Raw genomic sequence first — 26176 nt, forward strand, 5'->3', positions numbered from 1 at the left:
TCAGGCAACAGTCATTTATTTATTGACTTTAACAAGCAAAAGGTATCCTCAGACATGACGGCCAACACTTGAGCAATACAGATCAATGCTACTGAGGAACATCTTTTCTCTCACCCCTCCCATCCCAGAAGCAACAATAGAAATACCAGGGCCCCTAGAGAAGAGAGAAGGAGAAAAATTATAATAGGCGCTTAGAATGAGCTGCAGAGTTGAAACATGGACACTGAAAAATCATTAACTAATCTACCATATGACCACAATCACCTCAAAAATAACTTTCATTGCTCTGTTTCTACTAGGTACCAAAGATATAGCGCTGTTTAACAGCGATTTCAATGTATTAACAACTGTCCTCAGCTGAAGCAGAACAGCAATTGCTATTTATATTAAATTTGAGGCTGCAGATAGAAAGGTTTCTACAGAATACAATGCAAGTTAATGAAGAGAGAGCGGGGAGAAACAAAGCTACTTTTAAGTTACTGTACGCCTCTATCAATCAAGCAATTCATTCTGTATTGATAGCTCATTGCAGACACAATAACCTGATAGAATACGGCAATTCTACTCACCCTGTGACAGTGTATCTCAAGAATGTATCTATGAAGAATGTTATCTATAAGTCCCTTAAGTTGTGGGCCACTAAAAATCCCAGCCTGCTACTCCTGTGTGGGTATTTCTCATATCAGACATCAGCATAAAAGCAAACAGACTGCATGCAAAACAACTGTTGCTAAATCCTTGTCTTCCTTGTAACAGCTGAAATACGAGTAAGGCATTCCTCAGATGTAGAGAAAACATTAGGAGGCTGTAGTTTTGCAGGCAAGGAGACCTTTTATTTTAATCCATTAAAAGAACCCAAGATAGTCAGCAGGTGGCCACATCTATCCATGTTTCATTAAAATCACATAAACCCTAAGTACAAAAGCACCACTGATTATTGCTCTAGAAAAACTGCATGAAAAATTCAAATACGCACAGTAAAAACATCACCATATGCACAAGACTTAATTTCTTAAAGCAAGTGTATGGAATGCTGATCCAATTTTACACATACCTTGCAATATTAAGTTGATATTTATATTACTTGGCAACAATGGGAATTTCTAAAAGCACTGTTATGAGAAGGGAAATGTTCATATACAGTTTAATATGTTAACTATCATAGTCCTAAAAAAATTAGCATTTACAAAATACTTGATAAAAATATTTTTTAAAAGTTGTCCAAGAGGTACATAAAAGCAACCCAAAATTTTCATGATATTTCATTCATTCTTGTCACCTACAGATTCAGTTTTCTGAGCCTGTGGAGAAGAAAGAAAGAACCAAATTACTACAGCGAATTGCCCATCGCACGCCTAACTGCCTGAACTACCCTTGCTCCTTCCATTTCTTGTTTGCAACATCTCAGTTTCAAACCTATGTCCACCTCACATTTACACAATCAGAACAGGTACATTCACACACTTTTCTTGAATTATTGGTCCCACCTTTTCAAAAGCAATACAAGCCTTACCTGTCAGTTTCCATTGTTCATACTGAAAAGCACCACACTACTATCTGTTTCTATGCACTGCACACATGCTGAATGCTCTACCGTACCCCCAACTTTCACTGTTTCAATCTGCCCTTTTACTGACAGTGTGCTGGGTAGGGCACCTCTGGATGTTCAAACACTAACAGTTGAGCGAGAGATGCGAATCTGCAATAACATTATGGGCAATAAAAAGAAACATTATGAACATGCTATCAATGTCTGAAAGGCTGAATCATTAAAAAACACTGATTCAATCAGCAGGAGGTATGTGTGTAAAGTACCTCTTCAGCTTTATTTTCACCATTTTCAGATGGTGTAGTACCTTCCTTTGCAGCTTCTTGCTTTTCATCCTTCTTCCCTTTAGCACCTTTGTTGGCCTTTGTTCCAGGTTCCTTCTGATAGGAGATTAAAAACATGGGCATAGACATTGTATGAGTAGCCAGCACTCTACATCTTTAGGAAAAAAAACCCACCTTCGTATGAACTAAAAAGCAAATCTTGGCAAGCTCCCTATACTGGACTGAAACAGAAAACCAGTCAAAGACTACCTGGAAAATGTATATCCACAAAAGTTATATAGAGACTCTCAAAATTTCTGGAAAATGCTGGTGTCTGCTTCTTTACTGGGATACAAAAACTCCTCAGACTATTTTGGTAGAGCTGAGCTGTATCATAGGGAAGTATATACAATACATCTGTATGAACAAATACAATTACAGTATATTGACAGCCTATTCAGCCAAGCACAAACACCATACTTGGTGTAACAGCACTACATTTTCTATTAGCATGAAATATTAAATTAGATTAAAAAAATTAAGCATTTTTGTTGGCTGTTCTTTTGTGAGTTTGATAACATCTGTGATGTTCATTCTGTGTCAGTGAAAGAATCAACCAACACACTAGGGAGGCAAACACTGATACAATTCCATCTGCAGCAACACAAAGCAGAGAATTTATCAAAAGAGGCTATTTTAACAACTACAGTTTCATTTGGAGATCTGCTCTTAAACAATTCATATGTTGAAGTTTGCCTCTTTTTTTTATCCTTGCTCTATGTACATATTTATATTGTGATCTAACGCTAGTAGAGACATATGTTAGGAATTTAAAGTACCACGGGATAGAGACATTATTTAATTGAAAATTTTACATTAGTATTTTAAAGTAGCTTTGGTAAACACTGTAGAGATCTTCTATGTGATCATTTGCTCCAAATTCCCCATGCAAAATAGAAACAGTAGCTGTGAACAGGGATATTCAGGCCAGCCTCCTTTCATTAACTACCTCTCCCCAATGATCCCCATACAGGAGTGGGGCAATAGGGAGGGAGTGCCAGTAATCCTAGTCCCAGAGCAGCCTGAATGACTCCTTTCACCCTTCAAAATTACACAGCAGCTATGATGCTTAACTGGGAAGCTTACTGGTAATGAGAGTCCTGACTCTTCACCTAAAAAATAAGCGAACGACTTGACTTAGAAAACCCATAATTTGCAAACTTTTAACAACACAAATTATCTCAAATCCATACCAGGTCCAGTTGTTTACGAGCAGGTTCAAAGTACACACTTGCTGTTTTCTCTTTAGGAGGCTGAGATGAATATACTCCTTAAAATTTACTCCTTAAATTCAGTTAGTTTGGAAAAAAAATTCCAATAGATTACGGTATTAAAAAGCTACCAAGAATAATGTTGTAAAGGATTTGAATCACCTGAACTGAGCTTCAAATGCCTTTCATGCAGTTTAGGCTGACTGCTTCCTTAACACCGAGCTCATTTCACAATGCATACACGAAGCTACAGAAGTGCCCATATTCCCTTCTTTATTAATACCCCTTTTAAGAGGGAGCAAGATGGACTCAGCAAGACTTTATGAGTATTTAATTTCATAAATCATGAAGTGCTTGAAGTCACAGAGTTTTGCTTTCACACACAGACTCTGTATCCTGATACTTGCCACACTGAAATACCAATACGGATTTAAAAAATGTAAGTGTGAGGAGTGTTAGATTCAGTTTCCAGCTTTTCTTTTTTTTTTTTTTTTGATAAAGCAATTGCTCTTATTTAACATTCCCCTTGGGCACAAATAAATCTACAGTTTCTGAAGTACATGATCTGTATGCAGAAATCCTGAAAAGGCATTTCAGTCACTAATACGGTTTTAATTTGACTGTAACTGGACTAGAAAAAACAAACCATTCAATTTAAATACATTTAATTTCACCTTTAATTATAATAGTGCATTCTCAGCAACGGCCAGGCTTAAAGAACAGCTAAGAGTTTCTCACTGTGAAATGAAGTACTTGCCCCTCCAGACAAGGAAACAGGATGGCACTGAATAATCCCAGCTCCCACTGTAGAAATTGCTAGGTCTCAGGGACAGTTTACTCACCAAACCTGTACATCCCAGGAAAGGTGTAGGAAAGGTAAAGGTTCTTCTTAAACTACGGAACTCACTACAAACTGACATGGTCTGCATATCAAACAGGCAAGACATTTTGTTTGGGCCAGTAATGAGGCCAGGAAGGGGTGGAACAGAAAGAAAAGAATGATCTAATTTGTTTCTTTTCCTGGGGGGTGGAGGGAGCAAGGAGCTGAAGGGAGGGCAGGGGAGCCGATGCCTCACAAAACCACTCTGAACTGCTTGCAGAGCAAAGCAGGAGCACACTTGTTTACTATTGGCTACAATGATGGCATCTAAAAGGAAAGTATTTACCTTGGTGGTTTTCCTTGGTTTGGGCTCAGGTTTTGGCGGAGCAGGTTTCTATAAAACATTTTTAGTTGCACAACGTGTTAGACATATTATCAGAAGCCAGCTAACCACCTCCACACCCCAGCCTCCCCCACCACACACCTTCCCTGACTTCCTGCTCATTAGTATGCATCTAGAAACAGACTCAGAAACCTTAATGCACAAAGGCACCTCATCACTGTACACACCCGTTCTCATTAGCTCACTCATCCAGCAAAGGAATTTGGGGTCATTCTAAGAGTAAACACGGAGATAAGCAGGTACTATTAAAAAAATAAAATCAGGTATGTTCTAACATAGAAGAGGAACTAAACCCAAATACTAGCAGTGGCATCAAATGGTCCTTGAAGGACTGCTCCTTCTTCCCGGAGAAGTAGTTGCTTTTCCACAACTAACATCAGCCTGCAAAACAATACTAGGTCAATACTGCACATAGCAGTGTTACGGAGCAGTATTGACCTTGAGGTGGGGAAATACATCTTTTGTCAGAACAAACTGAAACCTGAAAACCTGAAACCAAGAAAGCACTGTTAACTTCAGCTCTAGAGTTCCTTAATATCCCTCAGCAAGTATAAAAAGTGAATCAAGCCAAATATAACAAACCTGTTTGGTCTGAGAAACCATATGTGCCTAGAAAAGTATATACCAGGAGGTGTTATACATACTTACAGCTGACAATCTTGCTGATCGTCTTGTGGGCTACAGAAAAAGAAAGAAAAAAAAAAGGGAGAAAACATTTTTATAGGCTTACAGCAAACAATATCCAAAGCAATATAATACCAGTCATTTCATGGTGACAGCATAAAATATGCCCCTACCAAAATACATCTCTACTGACAAATACAATTCACTTTTTCCTCACCTTGAACACAATTCACTTTTTCCTCACCTTGAACACAATTTTACAGAGAGAAAGTGATGTAAAAATCAGCAGTAAAAGCTGTTCAGGAATTATAACATCTAAATCTCCATATGGTTTAATACCTCCCCACTTTCCAAGTCCCTTGCTGCTCCATGAAATGGTGACAAATACAGCAAGCTTGACTACCGCACAGGACACTGATCCTTTCTCATAAATACTCAGAACGATGTTTCTATAACCTAGCAGATGCTACTTGTAATAGTGGGCAAAAATGCCATCTGATTAACAACAGAATGAAGTTAACATCCTTCCCTAGAGGATATCAGAGTGCTAAGATTTCAAAACATGAAGGTAAGTCCTTCCACTTCCTCAGCTCCCCACACACTCAATCTGAGAGTCCAGCTGCAGAAAGACAGATGCAGGATAAGGGGGAGAAATTATTTCTTCTATTTAAACAGTTCTCAAAAGGGAAGAAAAAAGATGTCCTGATTTCCCCCACCTTTCTTTATCACTTCAATAGAGTTCCTTATTCAATTTTATTTATCTGTTCTTTGTCATAAATTTATTACTGAAGTTAAGTCTTAGAAATAGTTGTAAGCTCATTAGATTGTTCACGGTATTTCTGTATTAATTAAAACAAATGAACCCATGATCCAGTCACAGAGCTTGGTTATCAAGCAGTTAAAGTTTCTTCTGCATCAAAAACCTGCCAAAATAAATGGACAACTCAACTGGGACAAATATCCAATGTAACAGGGCTTAAAAGGTGAATCAAATGTATCTTCTTAATTACATATTAAGCACCTAAATTGAGCTAAAAAAACATGGCTCCACACATCTTACAACATGAAAAAGCTGCTGTTAATATCTGAAGAATGCAGTAATTTGTATTCATTGAAGCCATTTAAGTATTCTTAGTGGAAAGCAGCGGTGAATAGCTCAGACCTGCATTCAGTAAAATAGAAGTCTTGTAAAAAACACCTGAAGATATTTTCAGCTATCAAATATTTATGCTGTAAAATAGTGCTGAGGCCTAGCACTATTTTAGAGCAGGTTAAATAAAATATTTCACTTGGTCAGGTAATCAAAGTACTCCTAGCTAAAGGTATCTTCTTTTACATATCTGTTTTCTTAACTGGTTCCAGTGCATTTGGGCACTAGAATATTTTGTTAACATCTATTTGTTTTACAGGATAATATGTTGTTTTAGATAAATTTTTATTCTCTCCCACATTCCCAAACTGTTCTTGTTCCATGACTGGTTTCATAGAAGGCTTGTATTGCCATAAGAAAGGCAGCATAAACCCCCAGTTCTTTAGAAATACACAATGGCTAAATGATTTTAATTCTGATCCAGAGTGTGTAAGTATTTTGTGTTATCTAAGGAGGAAAGTACAGTCAGGTCAGCAAAAGTCACATTTTGATATGCTTTTGTCCCCCTCCAAGCAACAGTACTAACCCAGAAACTAGCAGCTCGCCCAACAGTCGGTTTGACACTGGCCCACTAGGAAACATCTACGTAAAGACTATGAAATGGAACAGACACAGAACAATGCTGCACACTTCCCTACTGTGCTAGCTTCTGGCAATCTAAAGCTGTGAACTTTCCAACCTGGGTATTATATCCACATCATGTGTTTATTAGTCCCTGAGGGTCATTTTCTCCATAAATTTGTCTAATAACCTAGTGAACCCATTTATACTTTCAGTTTCCAGAACATCCTGTGGCAGTGAGTTCCATTAATAGGATTATGCACTGTGTGGAAAAAAGGAAAACCTTTTCCCTCTGTTGTCTTTCCTTTAAACTTCTCACCTTTTACAAGGTTCCTCTTGTTTTCAGGTTTCATGAGTAATAATTTCCTAACTGCCTTGCTCTGTGTTACTGATGATTTTATCATGCCTCTGTTATATGAAAAATCATCAGTCAAGAATCTTTGAAAATCTGGATGGTTTGTTTTCTTTGGGCTTTTTAGTTTATTTGTTTGGGGTTATTGTTTGTTTCCATTTCAGTTTCTGGTGGTTTTCTGTTGGTTTTCTGTTTGCTTTGGTTTGTTTTGGGCCCTCTCCCTTCCCCTCCCCCAACCTGCTCTTCATTCTTTGTCCCACTATACTTAGTATCCTTTTAATTCTATCCCGACCCTTATAAAGAAGAGTCAGAACATTTACTAATCCCACATCTGGGAACACAACACATTAATCTTGTGATGCACTGGTAATTCACACTCTGTCCTCTAGTATTTTTCCCTATATTCTAGTTACCTTCTGTTTAGAAGAACCACTGTCTTCTAGTAACTATTCACTAATTTCACAATCTCTCCCTGATGAACAGACAATCTGGGGACCATCACTCCCCCTGTGTATTCATTTCCATTTCTCCATGATCAGTTTCAACTGAAATTTTATCGCCTAGTTATCAGTGATGTAACTGCCTGCTCGATCTCTGGCTTCTGACTACCCTGATAAAAAGTTATCAGGGTAGTCAGAAAGAGAGGAACAAACTACAGAGGAAACTTCTGTCCCTCTTCTCCTAGATCGCTAATGAACATATTCAGCAGCACAAGCCCAAACACAAATCCATTCAATACTCCACTGGTAAGTCTCCTCCATTATAAAAATTAACTACTTCTCCACTCTTTTCTCATATGTGTATTTGTCACCAGTTCCTAGGAAGATCATCCATTTAATTCATGCTAGTTCAGCTTCTTTAAGAACCTATTTGGGAAGCCTCATCAAAAAGTGTTCTCTCATGCAAGTGAACTATCAATTGGTATGCTGTCATCCTCAGACTCGTTGACTTCTACAAAGAAATAAAATGCCTGAAGTATGACTTCTCTGCAAAATCTGTCAACTCCCTCATTACACATTTGTCCATATACACTGAAAAACCAACCAACCAAAAAACTCCACAAACAAACAACAAAACAAACAAACCATCCCCTACTTCTGCAAGTTAGACTCCATGCTTCATTTTCCAGAATCCCTTATGTAAAGCCCTGGGAGCATTTCATCACCTTCAGCTACTCTGGTACTGAGGCCAATGCAAGCAGTTTGGCAATTGCTGGGGAATACTGTCTAGTTCTCATTCACACTCCATTAAAGAACGTCTTCCAGACTCTACACCCATGAGAAACGGTTCTACTGTGAGAACCTCCCTAAGAATTCTGCACAGCAGGAGTTTCTTTACTGTTTTTCAGCCTCACATTCACCATGCTGTAGGGTTTGCTCCTTTCCTCATTATTTTCCATCAACACAACACCACCTTTCAAAACAAATACATTTCCCCTATTTTGCTGTTAAGTCATTCTGTTTTTTTCTGTTTGGTTGTTTTGGTGGGGGGGAAGGCAAAAGGGTAGTGGAGGCTTTTGAAAAACTTTATGCATTTCCACAAGCCTTTAGCATGGCATGCCACAGAGCCTCTCTGCCACCTGAAACCATTAAACTTGTTTGCTTCTCCTTTTAATAGACTCTATTTATTTTTTTTTAAACCCCTTTCTTGATATCACATCTGACCACAGCAGAATTTATCTGGACTTACATTCTTGCAAGGATGATGAACCTGAATCTATTATGGTCACAATTACAGAATAGTTCTCCAACAACTGTCTTTTTAACTAGCTCCTCCACACCACATAGAACCACATACAGCTGATTATTTTTTTATTGGTCCTATGATTTGTTCCTCCAGAAAGCGGGCATGTACAGTCCTAACTTTTTTGTCTTTCTAAAGCTATCCTATCCCCTTTACAAAATGTCTGAAAGGGAACCAGAATGTCCATTAACAATGTCCTTGGAGCCTCCTCCCTTAACATCCCACTGCCATTTTAATTATTGTGGTCAGATGACATCTGGCACAATTTCTACACTGCATACTTCCCATTTATACAAGGCCTGGCAATCCATAAAGGATTCTGCTGTAGTTATTAATACAGTTAATCTAGAGAAATATTAAAGACACATAATAGAAAGCCATTCTACCACTAATGCAACTTAGCTCTCAACCCTGTGTAATTTGTGCCTTGGTGTCACAGTGTCCCCACAAATTTCTGAGTTACCCATTTTATCAATGTCCTCATTTAAAGCCAGACATTCTGAATTGCCCAGACTTAGATTTGCAGCTTTTGTATTTTGGCTCAACTGCCTGTTTTCATAGATGTGAATTAAACATGGCTGTACTTCTCAAGGCTGCTCTTAACATTTTCAGATGCAGACTTCTATGGCTTCTGTGCTTGCCTCTACTCTCCACGACAACAGGGAGCTCTGACTTCACCCTATGCAGTCTCAAGAACATGCTGGTCTCCCCTCAGATGTTTACTTTAAAATAATTCAGAAATCTCCTCAGTGCCATCCACAGAGGTCTGGTTTTGTTCAGACTGAAGCCACACGGTCTGTTTATATTCTCACTATTCCAGGAGCTCCCAGATTCTACTCTAATCCTACAACTATTTTCCTCATTCACACACTAAGAGCTATAGGTGTACCTACTGGGACTTGTCGGGTTTCCCTCCCTCCCTCCCTCCATAGCATCTCACCTTGAATGAAGGTACTTCATTCAGCAGGCCCTGACCAGAGAGCCTGTGTATTTCTAGAAGATTCTTGGTCTTCCTTCCTTACACTAGCAATCAGATCTCAAATTTTTATGAGAAGGAACTTCTACTTTTCTGGCTCTTGAAGTTGGGCAGAAAGAAACATTCATTCAGAGCAAAGGAGAGTATATTTTTACTATGATTTAGTCAGCCTTTTCATACTTTATGGAAAAGAAACTGATTTGTCTTCCAGAAAATTCCATAGGAAGATACTGAGATATCAGAATCTATTCCTCTTAGACCTCCTTTTTACTCTACCTTTTTTTTCCGTGGAGCTTATTGAAAACTTTACTATTGTTTGAAATACTTTGACATTTCCACTCTACCATCTTTCTCTGCCAGACTGAGCAACAACCAACTTCTCAATTCAGAAAGTGTAAAACTTAATTGGACTACTTTTTCCTGTTCAAATATGCTCAAAGATTTAGAAGCAGAGTTATTAATTATTAATCCATTTGAATATTCACCTATTCTTTCCAAGGTTCTGTTTTAACTTCATCTGCCACAAAAGATAACAGCCTAAGAAAATTAATCCTCATAATTCCCTACCTGTTTTTTAAATTTGTATTACGAGCTGTGACAAACTACTAAACTTTACTGTAGAGGTCAAGGTATCACTAGCTGTCTCCTTCCCTTCTGTGACATAAGTTCCTGTGCCCTTAAAACAAATTCAGACAAAGAAAACACACAAACGTGTCAGCTGCTCCAGTTTAGAGCCTGGTATCTTAATTCAAGACACCCTTCCACCAGTCACTTAAGCTAAGAATAGTTTTGAAGCAGACTGGCTGAGGTGTGCACATTAACCCTCTTCTGCCAACCTGCTAGAGACAGAGCAACAGTTCCAGGCAGTAACACCTTACACTGTTGCCACAGGATCCAGCACCGTTTGTCTATCAAAGACCTAAGTGTTTCTTAAATTTATTTTAGCATTAATAACCTGCATGAATCCTCAGTACACCAAAAGCAATTTATGCCAGATGAGCTACAAATGTGGTTTACTGTCATTATTCCCTCTGAAAACATTAGAGCAAGACTGCAGATCTCCACTTAAACAACTACGTGCCAAAATGCATTTAAAAAAATAATAAAATAATAAAGAATACTTGCCTCTTGCTTAGTTACTTTTGCCACATCCTTGCCTTCAGCACCCTCTGGAGACTGAAAGAAAATATTAAGTCAGTGGTTTTATTACAGACTTAAAAGCAACCATGCAACAGCAAAACAAAGATTATGGTGAAGAGTATTCTTTCTATACATTTCAGCAACTTGAAGAAGTCTGGCAAATTTACATTAGTATTTACAAGAAACACTGTACCAAAGCCATTCTAGATTTTCCAAGCAAGAACACAAGGACTGATCATCACCAGATACATATATATCACAGAGCATCCCTCAGTGGTCCCTCTTGCCAATTAACTAAAGCATCTGCAGGTTCCAGTGGGAGCTCCATCTCATCAGCAGTTGGCAGCATAAAAGTATGAACTGGAAATCTGAGGTTTGTCCTATAGGATTTTGAAATCTCTGAGAAATTTAACATGTTTCTTCCCAAACATGAACCCAACTAGTAATGAGATAGATGAACCAAAAATGCACAGCATTACTGAAATGAGTGGGGTTTTTACCTCATTTACTCAATTTGCGCCTCAGGTTCACTCTGCTGAAAGCTTTAATGGTATCTTTCCCTCATCTCATCTCCATCAGAACAGCAAAAGTCAGTAAAACTCCAAGATACCAACAGGAAAGCTAGGGTCAAACATATTTTTTCTCAAGAGCAAAGTATCAACCTTACTATTTCAATGCTAGTGTTTCAGAGGTGCTACAGAAATGTTAGTTAAACCACGGGTATGTGTGTGTAAGATCAAGTTCGTGGGGTGTTGTTTTTTGGGGTTTGCTTGTTGGGGTTGTTTGGGGTTTTTTTGGTTTTGTTTGTTTTTACAAAACTCAAGATATATTACTTCATGTTTTGCAAATGACTGGGTTTTCACCTAGGAGCAAACGATTCATGGAAAAACAGCGAGCAGCAACAGTTAAGAGAACTACAGTAACGGCATGTGTTTCAAAAGGCATTTAGCAGGCAGCAGAGAAGACAATTTGCTTGCAGTTTTGTTTTTCAATCAGTAAAGGAGCAGGCTAGCTATCTTTCCTCTTGCCTTTCCATTGCAACCCTAACCCAAACCTCCCCCACAGATCTTGATATGGAATGTTTGTTATACAGTTATGGTTTGGAGCAGAGAAAAAAAAAAAACAAACCAGCTAGTTTGCAGCAGTTGACCACTGCCTTCTCAAGGCACTAGGCTCTAACATACTTAGAGAAGGACACCCCCCACCAGAGAATAAAACGTGGTTTTGTTACTGTGTGCTCGTCTGACAGAAAGGAAGCATGCCACGACAGCAGCTGGTTTAAAAATCATCGAAGTAGCTAGAAAACAGCAGGCAGTTAAGCAGCACTGCGCAGCACAGAGCAACTCAGAATAGCAACAGTCAGGCATCCAAAATGGAGCCTGGCTGCTTCCTATGAGACTGCAGCCTCACCAGCCACCTACAGGAGCGTTTCAGGTTTGCATTCCTAGCAGCCTTTCAGCTCGGTTACTGAAGAGTCGCTACAGCTTGATGCTGCGATGCAGGGCGCATTAAAAGCCGTAGTTTGTACAACAAAACCAAGTAGTTCCATGATGCCTGTCAGTAACGAAGTCTTGTTTCCTACAGCTTCCCTCTTCAGCTCACGATACAGTACAGGTTCTGGAGATGGCTTTTCTGTAGCCTATGAATTTATAACACCTGTTTCACATGAATTTCCTCAAGTCTAATAAACTTGCACTGCACCCTTTCCCGGAGGGGGGTGGGGGTGGGGTGTGTGGAACCCGAATGGCATCTTTCCTGACCTGAGCACCTATTTATAAGGAAGGTCTCTCCAATTTCACAATCTTTTCTTCACAGTGGCCAAGAGGCTCAAGGTTTTCAGGGGTAGGGACAGAAAGATGGCATGATTCATTTCCATTGGAAGCCAGGCTAAAAAACACCACCAGAAACTAAATGAAGCCGACACTCCATGATCAGGCTGTTTAAACCTGCTTCCCTTTCAGGAGCTTTGAAACAGGGCTAAATCATCACAAGATGGCACTGCCACATGCCAACAGCCCTGCAGTAATTGCCCAGGTGCAAATTTTCACCCTTCAGTACTGCACAGTTAACATGCAGTAATTTACCCTACTCTCTTTAGAACTAGTAAAAAACAAGGCTCCTACATAACGGACAGGGCAGCCTGATTTGAGATGCCAATGTAATTGTTTGACAACAGATTTTAAATGTTCATGAGGCTAACCACAGGGGGGAAAATATATCAAAATACTCTTAATGCAACCACAACCACTGTATACTACTATGATACATTACACAACATACTTCAATTGAGTTAGCTAATTAGCCCAGCATTCCCTCCCAGGTTAGAAAATCCAAGAGCAATTTTGAAGGCCACATAACTTTCTCTGTGGAGGGCCATGCACAGTAATAATCTCAGAAGTGTGAATAAGCAGCAAGGGGTTCTGACATGCTCTCATTTCCATTTCAGACAAGCTTCCTCTTCTCTGCAACCACTACAAGTCCAGGTGTTTGGAGGCTGTGCTCATCCTCCCAGGGCCTTGGCTCCCCACATGCTGGCAGAGCTGTATGGAAGGCCATGTCATGAATAAGGTAATTGATCCAGCTGAAAAATAGCCTGCTGCTTAAACAAATTTATAAATATATATACAAATTATAAATATATAGCCTTCTGTGCTCCAGCAGAACCATTTTACTGCACAGCTGCACAAACAATTGAGCCAGTACAACAGACAAGAATGAAGTGGCATGGGGCAGTTGCAAGCATCTTGGGACACTTTAAGCCAACAGACACACCAAAAAAAATATGTCAGATATGGTTAGAGTATATTTGTTAAAAGAGGAAGAGAAACTTCCTTTCCTGTCTGCAATCCTGCTTAGACACCCCGGTGAATCCCAGCTGATCTGGATCTTCATGCTAGTTTCTGCAGTATTTTTTACCTCTCTCTAGGGACCAGAGAGATTTGTACACAAATGGATCTGTGCCAAGCATAGTTCCCAAAGAAGTTGGCATGCCACAAGCAGTGACTGTCTGCACTGGTGTCCGGAAGTCACAGGACTTTTATGTAGATACCACCAAAACTTTGAAGTACTGGTCTCTAACTCTTCCACAGGAGTCCTTCCCCATCTTTTGTCCTAGTGACAAACTACTGAAGGATTTCTGATTTCAAAGCAACCAAACATACTAAGTAATCCACCCCCTTGCCACGTTTTCCTTGGTGTAATGCTGTGGCTCACCATATTTCACATGACAGCCCACTTACATTTAAACACACCCTAGATACCGTGCCTCACATTGTAAACTAGTCAGGAGCGGGACTATATAAACTACAAGTTTTGTGCAGCAAAATCAAAGACCAGTGCAAGCAGTGAACTGCTTGACAAGGTCACTTCTCCAACCTCACTAATTCTTCAGCTATACTCTGGCACATAGGTGTACTACCCTATAGACCCCTTGTTCCTTACTGTGTGGATACCTACAAGAGACAAAACAGATTAAAAAAAAAAAAAAGGCAAACAAGGACACAGATTATGGTGATTTATTTTAAATTCTCCAATCACAGAGGTACACAAAAGGAAAGCAGCTGACTGGCTAACTCTAAATACGCTTTTTATGTTTAAACTAATAGCAAGTTTTAGGTTCAGATGACCACACATTGTGTCATAACTCAATTAGCACTACATGTTAGCAATAAGATTGTAAATTAACATGTAGCTAAGTTTTGTAAGACCTGTCAGAGCTGCATAACTTTTATACCACAAGATTAACCTGGAAGGTTGCATGCCAGATTCCTTGTCTATCAGCAATCAACTTTTTTTTTTATTATTTGCTTTTTTTACACCCCTTTTTAAGGACAACCTACACAAATTAATTTGAGAAGACAGAACAAAACAAAGGAACATGGATATAGTATAGAGAACATTAAAAAATTATCAAAGTAATATCAAAATTAAGCTTGTTCGTATACACAGTTCCTGCATTTCACCAGCTGTGAAGTATACATGAGAACTAGTGTTTCCCTATACCAGGACAACACTGCAGTATCTGCAATACCAACACCATTACAGAGCTGTTAAATTGAAAATAGAAAGCTAGGTAAATGTTTTAAGGAAGCATTTAACAGCATACACAGGCAAATTTCCTTTTTAAATCGTCCTTAAAGCTGGGTTTACCTGGTAGAGATGCACCACTAAAGAAACTAAAAGCTTCAATTTTTCTAATCAAACCCCTGCAATATAAGCAGGATGTAATGAGAGTACCATAACAAAGTAGTGAAAGCACCTCCCTGTTCAAGAGATCCAAAAGTACATTTAAACCTGAAGTTTTTAGTGGTTAGTTTTAGTTTTTAGTGGCTTCTGGATAAATATTTTGTTTGTGCTTAAATGAATTGATTGTACTATTATAAAGGAGTACATTAAAAAGCATGAAGAATGAGAATATAAGTATTGAAGAAGTAACAGTCAGTACAGAACGTTGCTTATAAAATTAAATAGACCACTCATTCTCTGAAGGATCTTATTACCAGCTGAAACTCAACACCCTGGCTCTGATGGGACAGAAATTAGTCTTTTTATACCCACATTAATTACAAAAAAAACCCAAAAAAAACCCCAAACAAAAGAACAAATGAAAAATCAGATGCCAATTTCATTCTAACTGCCAGCTTATCAAGTTAGAAAGGCAGAAAGCCTTAACTGTCCTAACACTTGAGCATTCTCCTCCCCTCTTTGCAAGCTGTTCTGTTCCAGCCGCATCTCAGTACACTGCCTGCAATGGGATTTGCCAGTAGATACTTTCCTGGCTCACTGTTCTAGCTGCCATTTCCACGATGTAATGCTTTGGTCATTTCTCCAACTACTTCCGTCACCAAAATACAAGCTTGCAACAAAACCACAGTGCAAGTAGAGTACACATATCAAATCCTAAGCCTTTACCAGGTTTACTGCACCATTTTTCAAGTTTTTTTCTCCCCCATTTCCCTTTGAGTAGGACTCTACATTAGACTAAATTCAATACAATGAATTGTTTCCCTATGCATGATAGAATTTCTAATTATTTGTCTTCAGAGCAGTTCTGAATTTTGTGCCTGATCATAAATGTAATTAAAATGCTGTTTATTTCTGGGTTTAGATTAATGAAGACTACATACTGACTAATTTAACATCAGCCAACTCCTACAACACCCTTTTAACCATTGTTTCCACATTTATTTCCTTCAGCATCTTACCATTAATGTTTGTTTATAGCTAGTTCTTTCATCTGTTTTCAGTGGATAAAACAGTGCTCACTGCCAAGCCAAGAACTTTACAAGTATAGTTAATTTAGTGTAATAAATGCTTTAAGAAATCAGGTATTCTTCCTACTACACCCGTTCATTTCTTTTTTCTGCCTAGAGCCTGATCCTGGACAAGGAAAAGAACTTGTACGCCACCAAATAAAAAAACCAAGTAATTCTGACAAAACCACAAGTGAAGTACATAATAAATCTTGTTAGTAGATGGATATTTTAAATACCCAACCAAAGTGATACCTGTCTTGCTCTCTTCCAAAAAAATCCACTAAAAAACCCAAACAAAAAATCCTGCTTTTTATTCTTTGAGTATATAATATTTCAACCTTTTTTGTTGAGAACTATTACAATGAAGTATTATACAATATGTCATTTTTAGATTTAAATCCCTCTATCTTACATCTATTAAGAGTAGAATATTTAATTTTCTAATTCTTTCGGGGAGAATGTCAAGATCATAAACCTCTGAAAAGACAAGTGATACTTAAACATAAAGAAGACCATTAATATCCCCTGGTATTAATATTCATTTAGAGGGAAAAATATCATGCAAAAATCTCCATTCTTGTTGAGAGATTCAAGCCAAACAGAGTGACTGGTTGATATGCACTGCATTTTCAAAGAATATGTAAGAAAATAAAAATACAAACAGCCTCATTCTAAACAAAATCATTAGGTTTAGGAAAAGCATTTTATTATATTCCTTAATTTTTAAGAAGTAGCTTCTGTGAGCAATTCCAGACAAGCCAGAAACCCAGTCAGCCCTGGGGTACTTCTAGATATCCAAAACCAAGGAAAATAAATGCTTTTCCAGAAGAGGAAATTCCTTCACTGTAGATTGAGGTTTTGCTATTCCCACTGAAAAAAAGGTCAAAGATTGACCAATATAATTTAAAATGCGTTTGTATTTGTTGGGACATTTTGTAAGTCTCACAAATGGTTTGGTTTTTATTTTTCCTTCCAAGTTTGTTTTCCCTGTAGTCAGATTTTTTAATGTGACATCTTCTACCTATAGCAGAGTGAAGAAGTACGAGCAATTTCTAGAGGCTCTGATTAAAACAAAAACACAAAAAAACCACCCCAGCATTGTAATTTAAAAGTAGACAGTTCCTTTTTCAGCAAGTGAAGTAATCAGCTGTATTTGGAAAAATACAGATCAACCATGGGAAGAGTGAGCACAGAGCATTTGAAATTGCTCGGTTTCCTCTTACACCAAACCTAAGAATCCAGCTAAGTAGTAAGTAAATTCTTGTCCCAATATTTGCTTAATCATTTTACTGCCACCATAAAATAAAACATGCAGATTCAAAGAATATGATGGATGAAATCCAATCCCTAATAACATCATTTCTTTGACCTTTCAAAGCTGATTAACTCATCTAAGTCAACATACACAGGCAGTTTTTAAAACCTTAAAGATGAGGTTCTAAAATCTGCATCTAAATTGTACTGATCAGATCTGCAAAGCAAAGCCAGCACAAAGTACATCTGAAAAACAAACAAACAAACAAACAAACAACCCAGCAATAAAGAAAAATATCTACCTAAAGATTAGGCAACCATTTTCAGTAACAATCAGTTCCTGCGAATAGCCACCTCTGACAATGAAAGTCATATTCTGAATGACTGAAAAAGGGTGTACAATTCTTCCTCTCCTAGAGGACATAACTGTGATAAAACCACAATAATCTAGAAAAGAACCTTTTTGTTGTTTCAACTAACTGGTGCTACAGGACATCAGACCTCTGAGACGATGATAGCAGGTCCACAACTATGAGGTAGGTACCAAAGGCACAAACTGATACAATGCCTTAGATACACCGACTTTTTACAGCCTGGTAATAATTTCAGCTGTGTTTAACAGCAGTATTGCTCTACTACAACAGCTAGAATACAGGGCTTCATAGACAAACTAAAAACAGTTTCAAGAGAAAAGAAAAATAAAATGTCTCCAGGAGGGTGCAGGTAGGATAAGAAAGAAATGATGCAGCAGAGATAAGGATGTTTTCAAACTACAAACACAGCACCATTACCTCTCCTCAACACTGCTTGGGAGAAATGGCACACTGAAGAGGTAAAAATGTCATTAGACAGCTGACTGCCAACTACAGAAGCACTGTCTACTACTACTACACTCAGGTAGCATTAGGACAAAAGAGAAAGCTAGGTGTCAAAAGCAAACCCACTCAACAGTCCCAAAGAAGCCCGTGTTGATGAGAACATACACAATTTTTTGTTTTCTGCTGACCAATCCCAACATTCTCAGGGAACACAGTATTTTGTATTTGCAGCTTCCACTGTTCCCACGTACACCCACTGTTTACTGCAGGAAGACAGGAACTGTATCTCCAAGTTGCAGGTGTAATTAACTGAAAATTGGTAATTTCCAAAGACATCAAAGGGGAAAAAAACAAAACAAAACACTAGTCCAAGGACTCCTCCCTCCCCAAGAGTGCAAGGACTCAATCTTACTGACCACTAAGTTGTTCTGATTATTCTCATTAATTTCTCTCTAAAGTAAGGACAACCAAAAAAGGTCTTGTTAAGGCTGATAAATGCCTGGCTGCTGCTAAGAGTTCTGCCCTTCCTCACCTAATCATTCCTGCCCATAAGCCAGCTTAAGTCTTTGTGCCAAGATATGGGAAACTAGATCAGCAGACATATCTGGCCAAAACCTACCTCAAACACACACAATCTCCCACAGACTAAATCAGAGTAAGAACAGGAATGAATATCTGGAATTGCTTCTTTTGGCCTCTACATGACATCTTGAAATATCTGTTTGACTATTGTCCAAACTGTGAGTCTCACATTGCCAATTTTGCCAACAACAAAACTGGTATAAGAGCATCTTACTTCTGCATACAGTCAATTGCCCATTCCCAGCCTAGTCTGTTCTAACAGGTTACCACAAACTCATTGTGCCACTGTGCAACATGCATAAATTGGAACAGTAAAATGATCCAGGATTTAAATAAAGAACAAATAATCAAAAGCATGTCCAAACTTGTCAAGTAAACAACCGTTAAGAGGATCATGGCCTAAAATGTAAGTCCAGCAGATAAAAACACCTTTTTGGCTACTGGACCATGGGATAATACATTGTGTGTGCTGGTTTTGGCTGGGATAGAGTGCAGTTAAAGAACAGAAAATAGATGGTGGTCATTATGATCCTACAAAGTGCTAATTTCCAAGAAGAATTTCTGGTTTACTTACTCTTTACACAAAATACAATATAGTAATCATGTCAAGCAAAATTCAACTTCATATAGTTTCCCTCAATCAACAATCCACCTTGGACCATACCAGGCCTATTCACAGCTATTGTTTGGGTATAAAACAGCACAGAAAGAGAAGTTTTTCAAGTAACACAGAAGAAAAGCAGCCTTAAACTAGATAGCTTATACCTGCTACATCCCATTTACACACAGGACTTATTTTTCAAACTTAACAATACTGATACTCTAGAATATAAAATAATATTACCACCCCTGCAATGTTGAACTATTGTATATAAAAAGATCACCTGCACCTGGTTAGTTCTGAACTAAGGTGTGATGACTTACAAAGTAGATTGTACTACTGGCTACACCTCATCAGATATCACACTTTAGTGCACCCAAGGACCACTAAGGATGATTTTTAATTGGCAGTTCACTGAGGGTTGCCCATTAATGAAGTCTAATTGTATTTCAGTGTGTTCTAAGATGAAAATTTATATACACTGTCATGAATTGCTAATGAATGGGTCAAATTTTTTACAGACTCATATAAAACAATCAGAAATATTTTAGATCTATAAATCCTCGGTCAATGAGCTTTGAATCTCCATAACTCTAAAAAACAGACTTCAGGTTAGAGATTATATAGTTTTAGCTATGACTATCTTCCATATAAAACATGAACGAATATTTCTGCATGTAATTTAACAGCCCTGTAAGCATCATTTAATGCAACATGGCATAGCAACATTTCCCAAGCATGATTTTCCTTAGTGCCATTCAACACTGCTACACTGGATTACACCCAAGTGTACCAAGCACAAATAAAAATTTGCGCTCTTCTCTACTTAATTTTTCTATGAAATATGTAGATCCTTTGAGTCAGTCTGGTCACAAGAGATACGTGGTGTAGGCCAACTAACCTGTCTGCAATTGCTTTAAATACATCAAGGTTTAAAATCCTTAACAGTTACAAATTCACTGCAAGTGGTACAATTTCTAAAATCAGTGAGAAAATTTCCTCTTCCCTTGTAGCAGAAGACTGCAATCTTTTAAGTTGATCAGGCACCTCTTCTGTTCGTTGTTGTTAAGTGCATGAATGTTAAGTGCATGTTTACAAAGCAATCATTTTACCTGTCCCTGCAAAGGATGTTGAAGGTAGAAGCCCACCTGAAGGCTCTGCTGGCAGGTTAGGTAGAAGTCTGTCAAATTCAGGGGTACCTCAGCGATGCAGATGCAAAGAAGGTTATCTTCTGCTGCTGCCTATCCTGTTTTCCAGTAGTAACTAAATGGTCTAGGATTGATCTAATAGAAAGGTGGAAAAAGATCTACCTTTTCATAGCTCTAACTTCTGCTCTTAGTCTTCATGTTGCACAAGGAGAAAGGAGGAAGCAGTAAGCAGCATGAAACATGGGGAGCTCAAGCAAAAGTCTAGAAAGAGAAGTGGAACAGAATGGGAGTGGGGAGAGGGCAGTAGCCAACACATCTGGATCTTGTACTGAGCCCTTTTACCCTACTAATCACCTCCAGATCATGAAATAAAATACAGAACCTCTCATATTTCTGCATCCTACTGCTACCTATGTGTGCAGTTAGTTGTGTTGTAGGCAAAACTGAAGTGTGCCTCTGCCACAAAGAGTTTCCAACCCTAGTAATGAAACAAGTTGCTAAGAAGGTGCGTGTCCTCACAACATCACTGAAACTGCTCTCCTGCCAAGTAGCTTCAAAATGAAGATAACCACTATGTTACATGTGATATGTTGAACTGACATGGACTGATACACAGCTTAAGTATCAAAACATGGAAATGGACATGAAATGCAGCTGAACAGCACTTCAGTGTACTTCATACTCCTGCACCATGAACACAAACTCACCCGCTACTCTGCACAAGATCTACACCTCATTCTACAGACCAAAGAGTAACAGCAAACATTCAGAGCCACAGCAAACAAAACTGTCTTCTGCAGAACCCTCAGCTTCATTAATTAATTGGTATTTGATCACATAGAAGTTGCTCCAACAAAATTTTAGATAACTGGTCACTACTGCAAGTTCCTCTGTTTCTACATACACACCACAAAGCAAGACAGCAGATTTGGAGAAGTAACAACAACAAATGCACCACTTGAGTGCAGAAGGTGCTTGATAGGGAAATGGGGCACAGAAGTAAATGGCCAAGTTGTTGGAATGGTCCCTTCATACTGGATTCTCAGCTTAAGATGTCTGTCCAGATTTTTTACCCCTCCATCAGTGGATGAGGAACAACATTTATCTTTGAGTATTCATAACACTTCAGAAATGCAATTCAAACATGTAGAAGAATTTCACAAAGAGAATTGAGTTCAGGTCCAGAAAAAAAAAAAAAGAAACGTAGAATTTAACAGCTCTAGGTTTGTAAATGTAAGGACATGTTTAAATACAAGGATTAGAAAACACATTGATTAAATACCTTACCAGTTGTTTTGCCAACCAGGTAAGAGTCCCATGAAAAAAAAAACTAGCATGTGATCATGTAAATAAATGCACCATGATAGGACAACTCTGCAATATCGCACCTTCTAACTTTCACTACAGAAGCAGCATCCCAAATAAAACACTTAGAGGGTTTGTTTTTCTGTAGTAAATATAACTAACCAGTGTCTCAGACTTTAAAGAAAATGAATTTGCATAACAGAACAGGAACCTACCACAGATGTTCTCCATTACATTTTTACAGCATCAACTGTATTGCAGAAACTAACATTCCTGACTATAAGGAAGTGTCGAATAGCCTACAGAAATGGCTAATAGAACCATATTTTTTATTTGCGCCGAAGCAACAGCAATATTCAAAGATATTAAAAAAACAACAAAACTTTTAAAAGTTACATTTAGTCCTCACATCTGATTCAACTACAAGTGTTTTCAGAACAATGTGTCAGGTGTAGGTCGTGTTTCACAGCGTCCCATTAAAGAACAAGTTGGGTCATTCTGGAGTGCAACCCCAGCTAACTGAGAGGCTCCCCATCCAGTACTGAACAATTTACCACTTAACCTGTTAAGGTCACTCAGAGATGGTGCACATTCTACTTAAAGGGCTAAGTACCATTCATCTTGATGGAGATCATCTTAAAGCTGATGTATGTATGCTTACGCAGACAGGTGTCTGTGAGCATACCACCATCCTCCTCACTATCAGGTACAGAACGGTTCTTCATCCTTTTATGGCTGACATCAAGACACTTTTGTTTGGGCTGTTTCAAGGTCAAGGTGTTTTCCAACATGACCCAAGAGTCATAATTTGAGCAAGCAACAGAACAAACCACCTCAATCCATTTCGTTGCTATCAATACCACAACAAGCATTCTGGTTTATCCCACACTGTCATGCCATTCTTCTTGTGAAAGGCCACATTCACACCACAACATGTTATTACAACAGATAAAGGATGCAGTAATCTGACAGGAGTCCAGAGTTCAATCCCTTTTTGTTTTAGCACAGAATTTAACACCACCTCAACATACAAAGTTTTTCTTTTCCCCACAACCTTCAAGCAATGAGTAACAACATCCCAATACCTTAGGCTGCAGCCCTCTAGAGATGGGGAGACAGACCTACATTTTTTTGTTCATAATACTAATAATAAGGCCAGGGACTCAGCAACTGACTTTGGTTACACGGAGATGAAAAAAAAAAAAACCAAGAAAAATCAGACCTGAAAATTGAACAGAAAGGACCAGCCAGTTTAGATAACCAAGGCAGCACAAAAAAAGGTACAGGTGGATTTGTACCCTTTCTGCAATATGATTTATTTATTTACCCCTATAGCTGTCAAGATTTCTCATTTTGACTTTTGATGTTTATTTCCTTATAAAACTTTAAGTGTTAGAAGGGTTTTTGTAAGTTAGAAATTTTAACAGAAGAACTGATGAGGTACTGCATGAGATGGTTTTGTCTCCATGTGGAAGCTGACTGGTGTAATCATTCATCTATCACTGCATGACTATCTTCTCATCCTGTGGATGTTAGTCTGGAGTAAAAATTGACTACTGTAGAATACTTGGGGCAATTTCACTTTTTCTCAAAAAGCAAAGCCATTAATAATACACTTTTCCTGGAACCAGTGCTACCCAAACCCGATACTTCATGTACAATCTTTTTAATTTAAACATTTACCTGTACAATGCTAAGGAAATTAAAATTGACTGTGCCATTAAAATTCACTTGCCTTGCTCTGATTCCATATGCAATGTTTTTATTACTTTTTTATAATCTTTCTAGAAAGAAGACTCATTTGTGTGGACTTACTACTCCAAGATCATTTCTCTTGGTAAACATTTCACAACAGACCACCAAAAAACTACAAGAGTGACTTTAATTCTACCCCCTCTTACACAGGCCAGCCTGAAATGTTATCCATAGCATAAAAACGCAGAAGGGCAAAGGAAACAGGATAGGAAGTTTCAGAAGTTGTGGACAGTCCGATGGGCACGTGCTGATTTTCAACTTTTTCGTGATGACAAGCAACGGTGCTAAAACAGCAGAAGCACTACCTGAGGCCTACATGAGGGTGCAATGACAGAAGAGCAAGAAGAAAAGCATTCCATAACTCCAAGCCCAGTTGTCCCAGTAAGCACAGTCAGCCCCACAGCTGTATCCATTTTCAGGACTGGATTCACGTTCTTAGCGATGAATTAAATAATTCAGTAGCGTACTCAACAATCTGACACTTTGACACCTCGCATAAAGAATAAGGAAAGGACAACAGCTGAACACAGAGCTACCTGGAAGCCATCATAACTTTCTTAAAGCGCTGAAATAGGGTGTACTAGGAGGTCACAGGTGACATCTGGGAGATCCCCCAAAACACAAATTGCTTTGCTTTGGTTGACCTAATTACAATTAAATGACCGCAGCAACGATATTTTGGCACTGCGTGTATCAGTGCCAAGCCCCTCGCTGCCCTCACCCGGCGCCTGCAGAAGGCAAGGCGGCGAGTTCCTGACGAGGATCATCTCCAGCGGGGCCTCCCGCGGGTGCGCACCCCGGGGCCGGGAGCTCGCCCCTCCGCCGCTCGCCGGGAAGGGGGCCAGCTGCCGCCGCCCGCCCTCAGCCTGCCTTCTGCCAGCACCGCAACCGCTGCCTGCGGCCACCACGCCGCGCAGCGAAGAGAGTGACGGAAAAGCCACCAAAATCCACCACAGCGAGCCCGCCTGCCGAAGGGCCGCCGCCTAAGTTTCTCCTCTCCCTTCGGTCTCACAACCGGCCCCCACCGGCAGCTCCCTGCCCTGAGATACCCGCCGAGCGGAAAACGGACGGCGACAGGGGGACACCGGCCATGGCCCCTCACTCTCGTCGTTGGGCTCCCCGCCCGACGGGGAGGCGGCGGGGGCCGCACGCGCCCCCTCAGGAGGCGCCTCCCCGCCCCCGGGGGCCCTGCCCGGTTGGGCGCCGGAGTTGGTACATACGGGTCTGCCGCGGGAGGCGAGGAGAAGGGTGTAGTTTGTTTTAAACATGGCTTGCCTCTCCCCTCCTCCCTTCTCCCCTCGGAGCCATCACCCGGGCACGGCGAGAGGTGGCGGCAGCAGAATCCAGCCGCCCCGGGGTGGGGGCTGCCCCCTCCCCGCCGCTCCCCCCACCGCGGAGTTTGCAAGCAGGAAACTCCTCCCGCCGGGGGCCAGGGGCGAAGCCGCAGCTGCTGCAGCGCTTCTCCCCGGTGGCGGAGGGAGAGGAGGGGGGCCTGGAGTTGTGATCGCGTCCTCACCCCCCGGGGACGGGGGCGATGCAGCCCCGCGCGGCACCGGGAAAGTAAACAGGGGGCGGCAGTGCGGGGAGGGGTAGAGGGGGCTTGCAACAGGCAGCAAAATACCCGGGCGAGGAAGCAATCCGCGAGCTACGGCTCGGCACGGCTGCTGGAGAGCAGCGGGCGTCCCCGGCCCCCAGCGCACAGCTCACCCACCGGCTCTGCCCAGAGGAGACGCGGAGGCAGGACCCATCACACGCCCGGGGCGCCTTGCCTTATTACCTTTCTCTTCGGCATAATGTCCCTGCTCCGGGCCGCGAAAGTAAAGCGACGAAAGAAGCTCCGGCAGAAGCGTGGATCCGCCCGGTGGCAGCAGCGGCAGCGGCGACGGCACCGGCGTCGCTAGTGCCCGCAGCTGTGCCCGCGCCCGGTGCCCGCCGCGCCGCCCTGCCGCCCCCGGCGCCCCGGCAGCCCCCACCGCCAGCGCCCGCCTCGCCGACGGGGCGGGCAGAGCCGGGCAGTCCCGGCTCCTGATTGGCTCCCCAGCTGCATCGCGCCCCCCTCTCCGGCGGGAGCGGGCTAATCAGGGGCAGCCCGCACGGGTCAGAGGCCGGACGCGCGCGGGGACGGTTGGGGCCAGCCCTGGGCTCTGAAGGGAGCGGTAGCCGGGCACCTTCGGTAACGGATGGGGAGGCGAACCGGAGAGCTCTGGGAGCATGAGGCTAGTTGCGTGCGGAGAGTGATATCTGCTCGAAAAGGCTACAGTGCTCGTTGTACAGGTGAACGATTTCAACCTCTTTAAGTTTCCCTTTTCTCCTCCTTGACTGAAATCTGTATTCTTTCCCCATCGTGGACGTTCTCCCTTCTTAAGCCCGAGGGGTTTATTTTGCTGTGCAAATCCAATCACCCTCCAGTCCTTCAAATGTAAGGATGCTGGGGTTTATTCCAAGTCTCCTCTTTACACAACTTGCTAAATCACTGGGAAGGCAAAACAGTGGTGCTGAAACACTCCATTGCAAGGTGGTGTAATCAGTTTCTCAACTGAAGTTCAAATGCCAGCAAATCTCCCCCCCCCCTTTTTTTTTTTGGTGTGTTATTTACTTATTAAGAT

At 40.5% G+C, this 26176-nt stretch overlaps 1 protein-coding gene across 4 annotated transcripts; it reads right to left on the minus strand.

Moving 5' to 3' along the window:
• HMGN3 (high mobility group nucleosomal binding domain 3) lies at positions 1-25562 on the minus strand. 4 transcript variants are annotated; one of them, XM_034060898.1, is made up of 6 exons: positions 25348-25562; positions 10838-10888; positions 4955-4984; positions 4250-4297; positions 1857-1929; positions 1-1301 (listed from the first exon to the last, which is right to left on the minus strand). In XM_034060898.1, exons 1-6 carry the CDS (start codon positions 25360-25362, stop codon positions 1288-1290), a joined length of 231 nt encoding a protein of 76 aa, XP_033916789.1. In that variant the 5' UTR covers positions 25363-25562; the 3' UTR covers positions 1-1287. The 4 variants fall into 4 exon arrangements, with proteins under 4 accessions (XP_033916789.1, XP_033916788.1, XP_030908570.1 ...); XM_034060897.1 differs by having other exon boundaries at positions 1816-1929; positions 25348-25528; XM_031052710.2 differs by lacking the exon at positions 25348-25562 and adding an exon at positions 24791-24920.
• Positions 25563-26176: the final 614 nt, after the last annotated feature.

Source organism: Melopsittacus undulatus, chromosome 3 (assembly GCF_012275295.1).
Source record: "Melopsittacus undulatus isolate bMelUnd1 chromosome 3, bMelUnd1.mat.Z, whole genome shotgun sequence".
In the NCBI taxonomy this organism is placed as follows: Eukaryota; Metazoa; Chordata; class Aves; order Psittaciformes; family Psittaculidae; genus Melopsittacus; species Melopsittacus undulatus.

Coding starts and splice junctions, on each gene's coding strand:
- HMGN3 (XM_031052709.2), bottom strand. CDS start 24,838: ATGTTTAAAACAAACTACACCCTTCTCCTCGCCTCCCGCGGCAGACCC. Junction 4,985..10,837: donor CAAAAGTAACTAAGCAAGAG/GCAAGTATTCTT, acceptor CTTTTTCTGTAG/CCCACAAGACGATCAGCAAG. Junction 1,302..1,815: donor GTGAAAATAAAGCTGAAGAG/GTACTTTACACA, acceptor TCTTCTCCACAG/GCTCAGAAAACTGAATCTGT.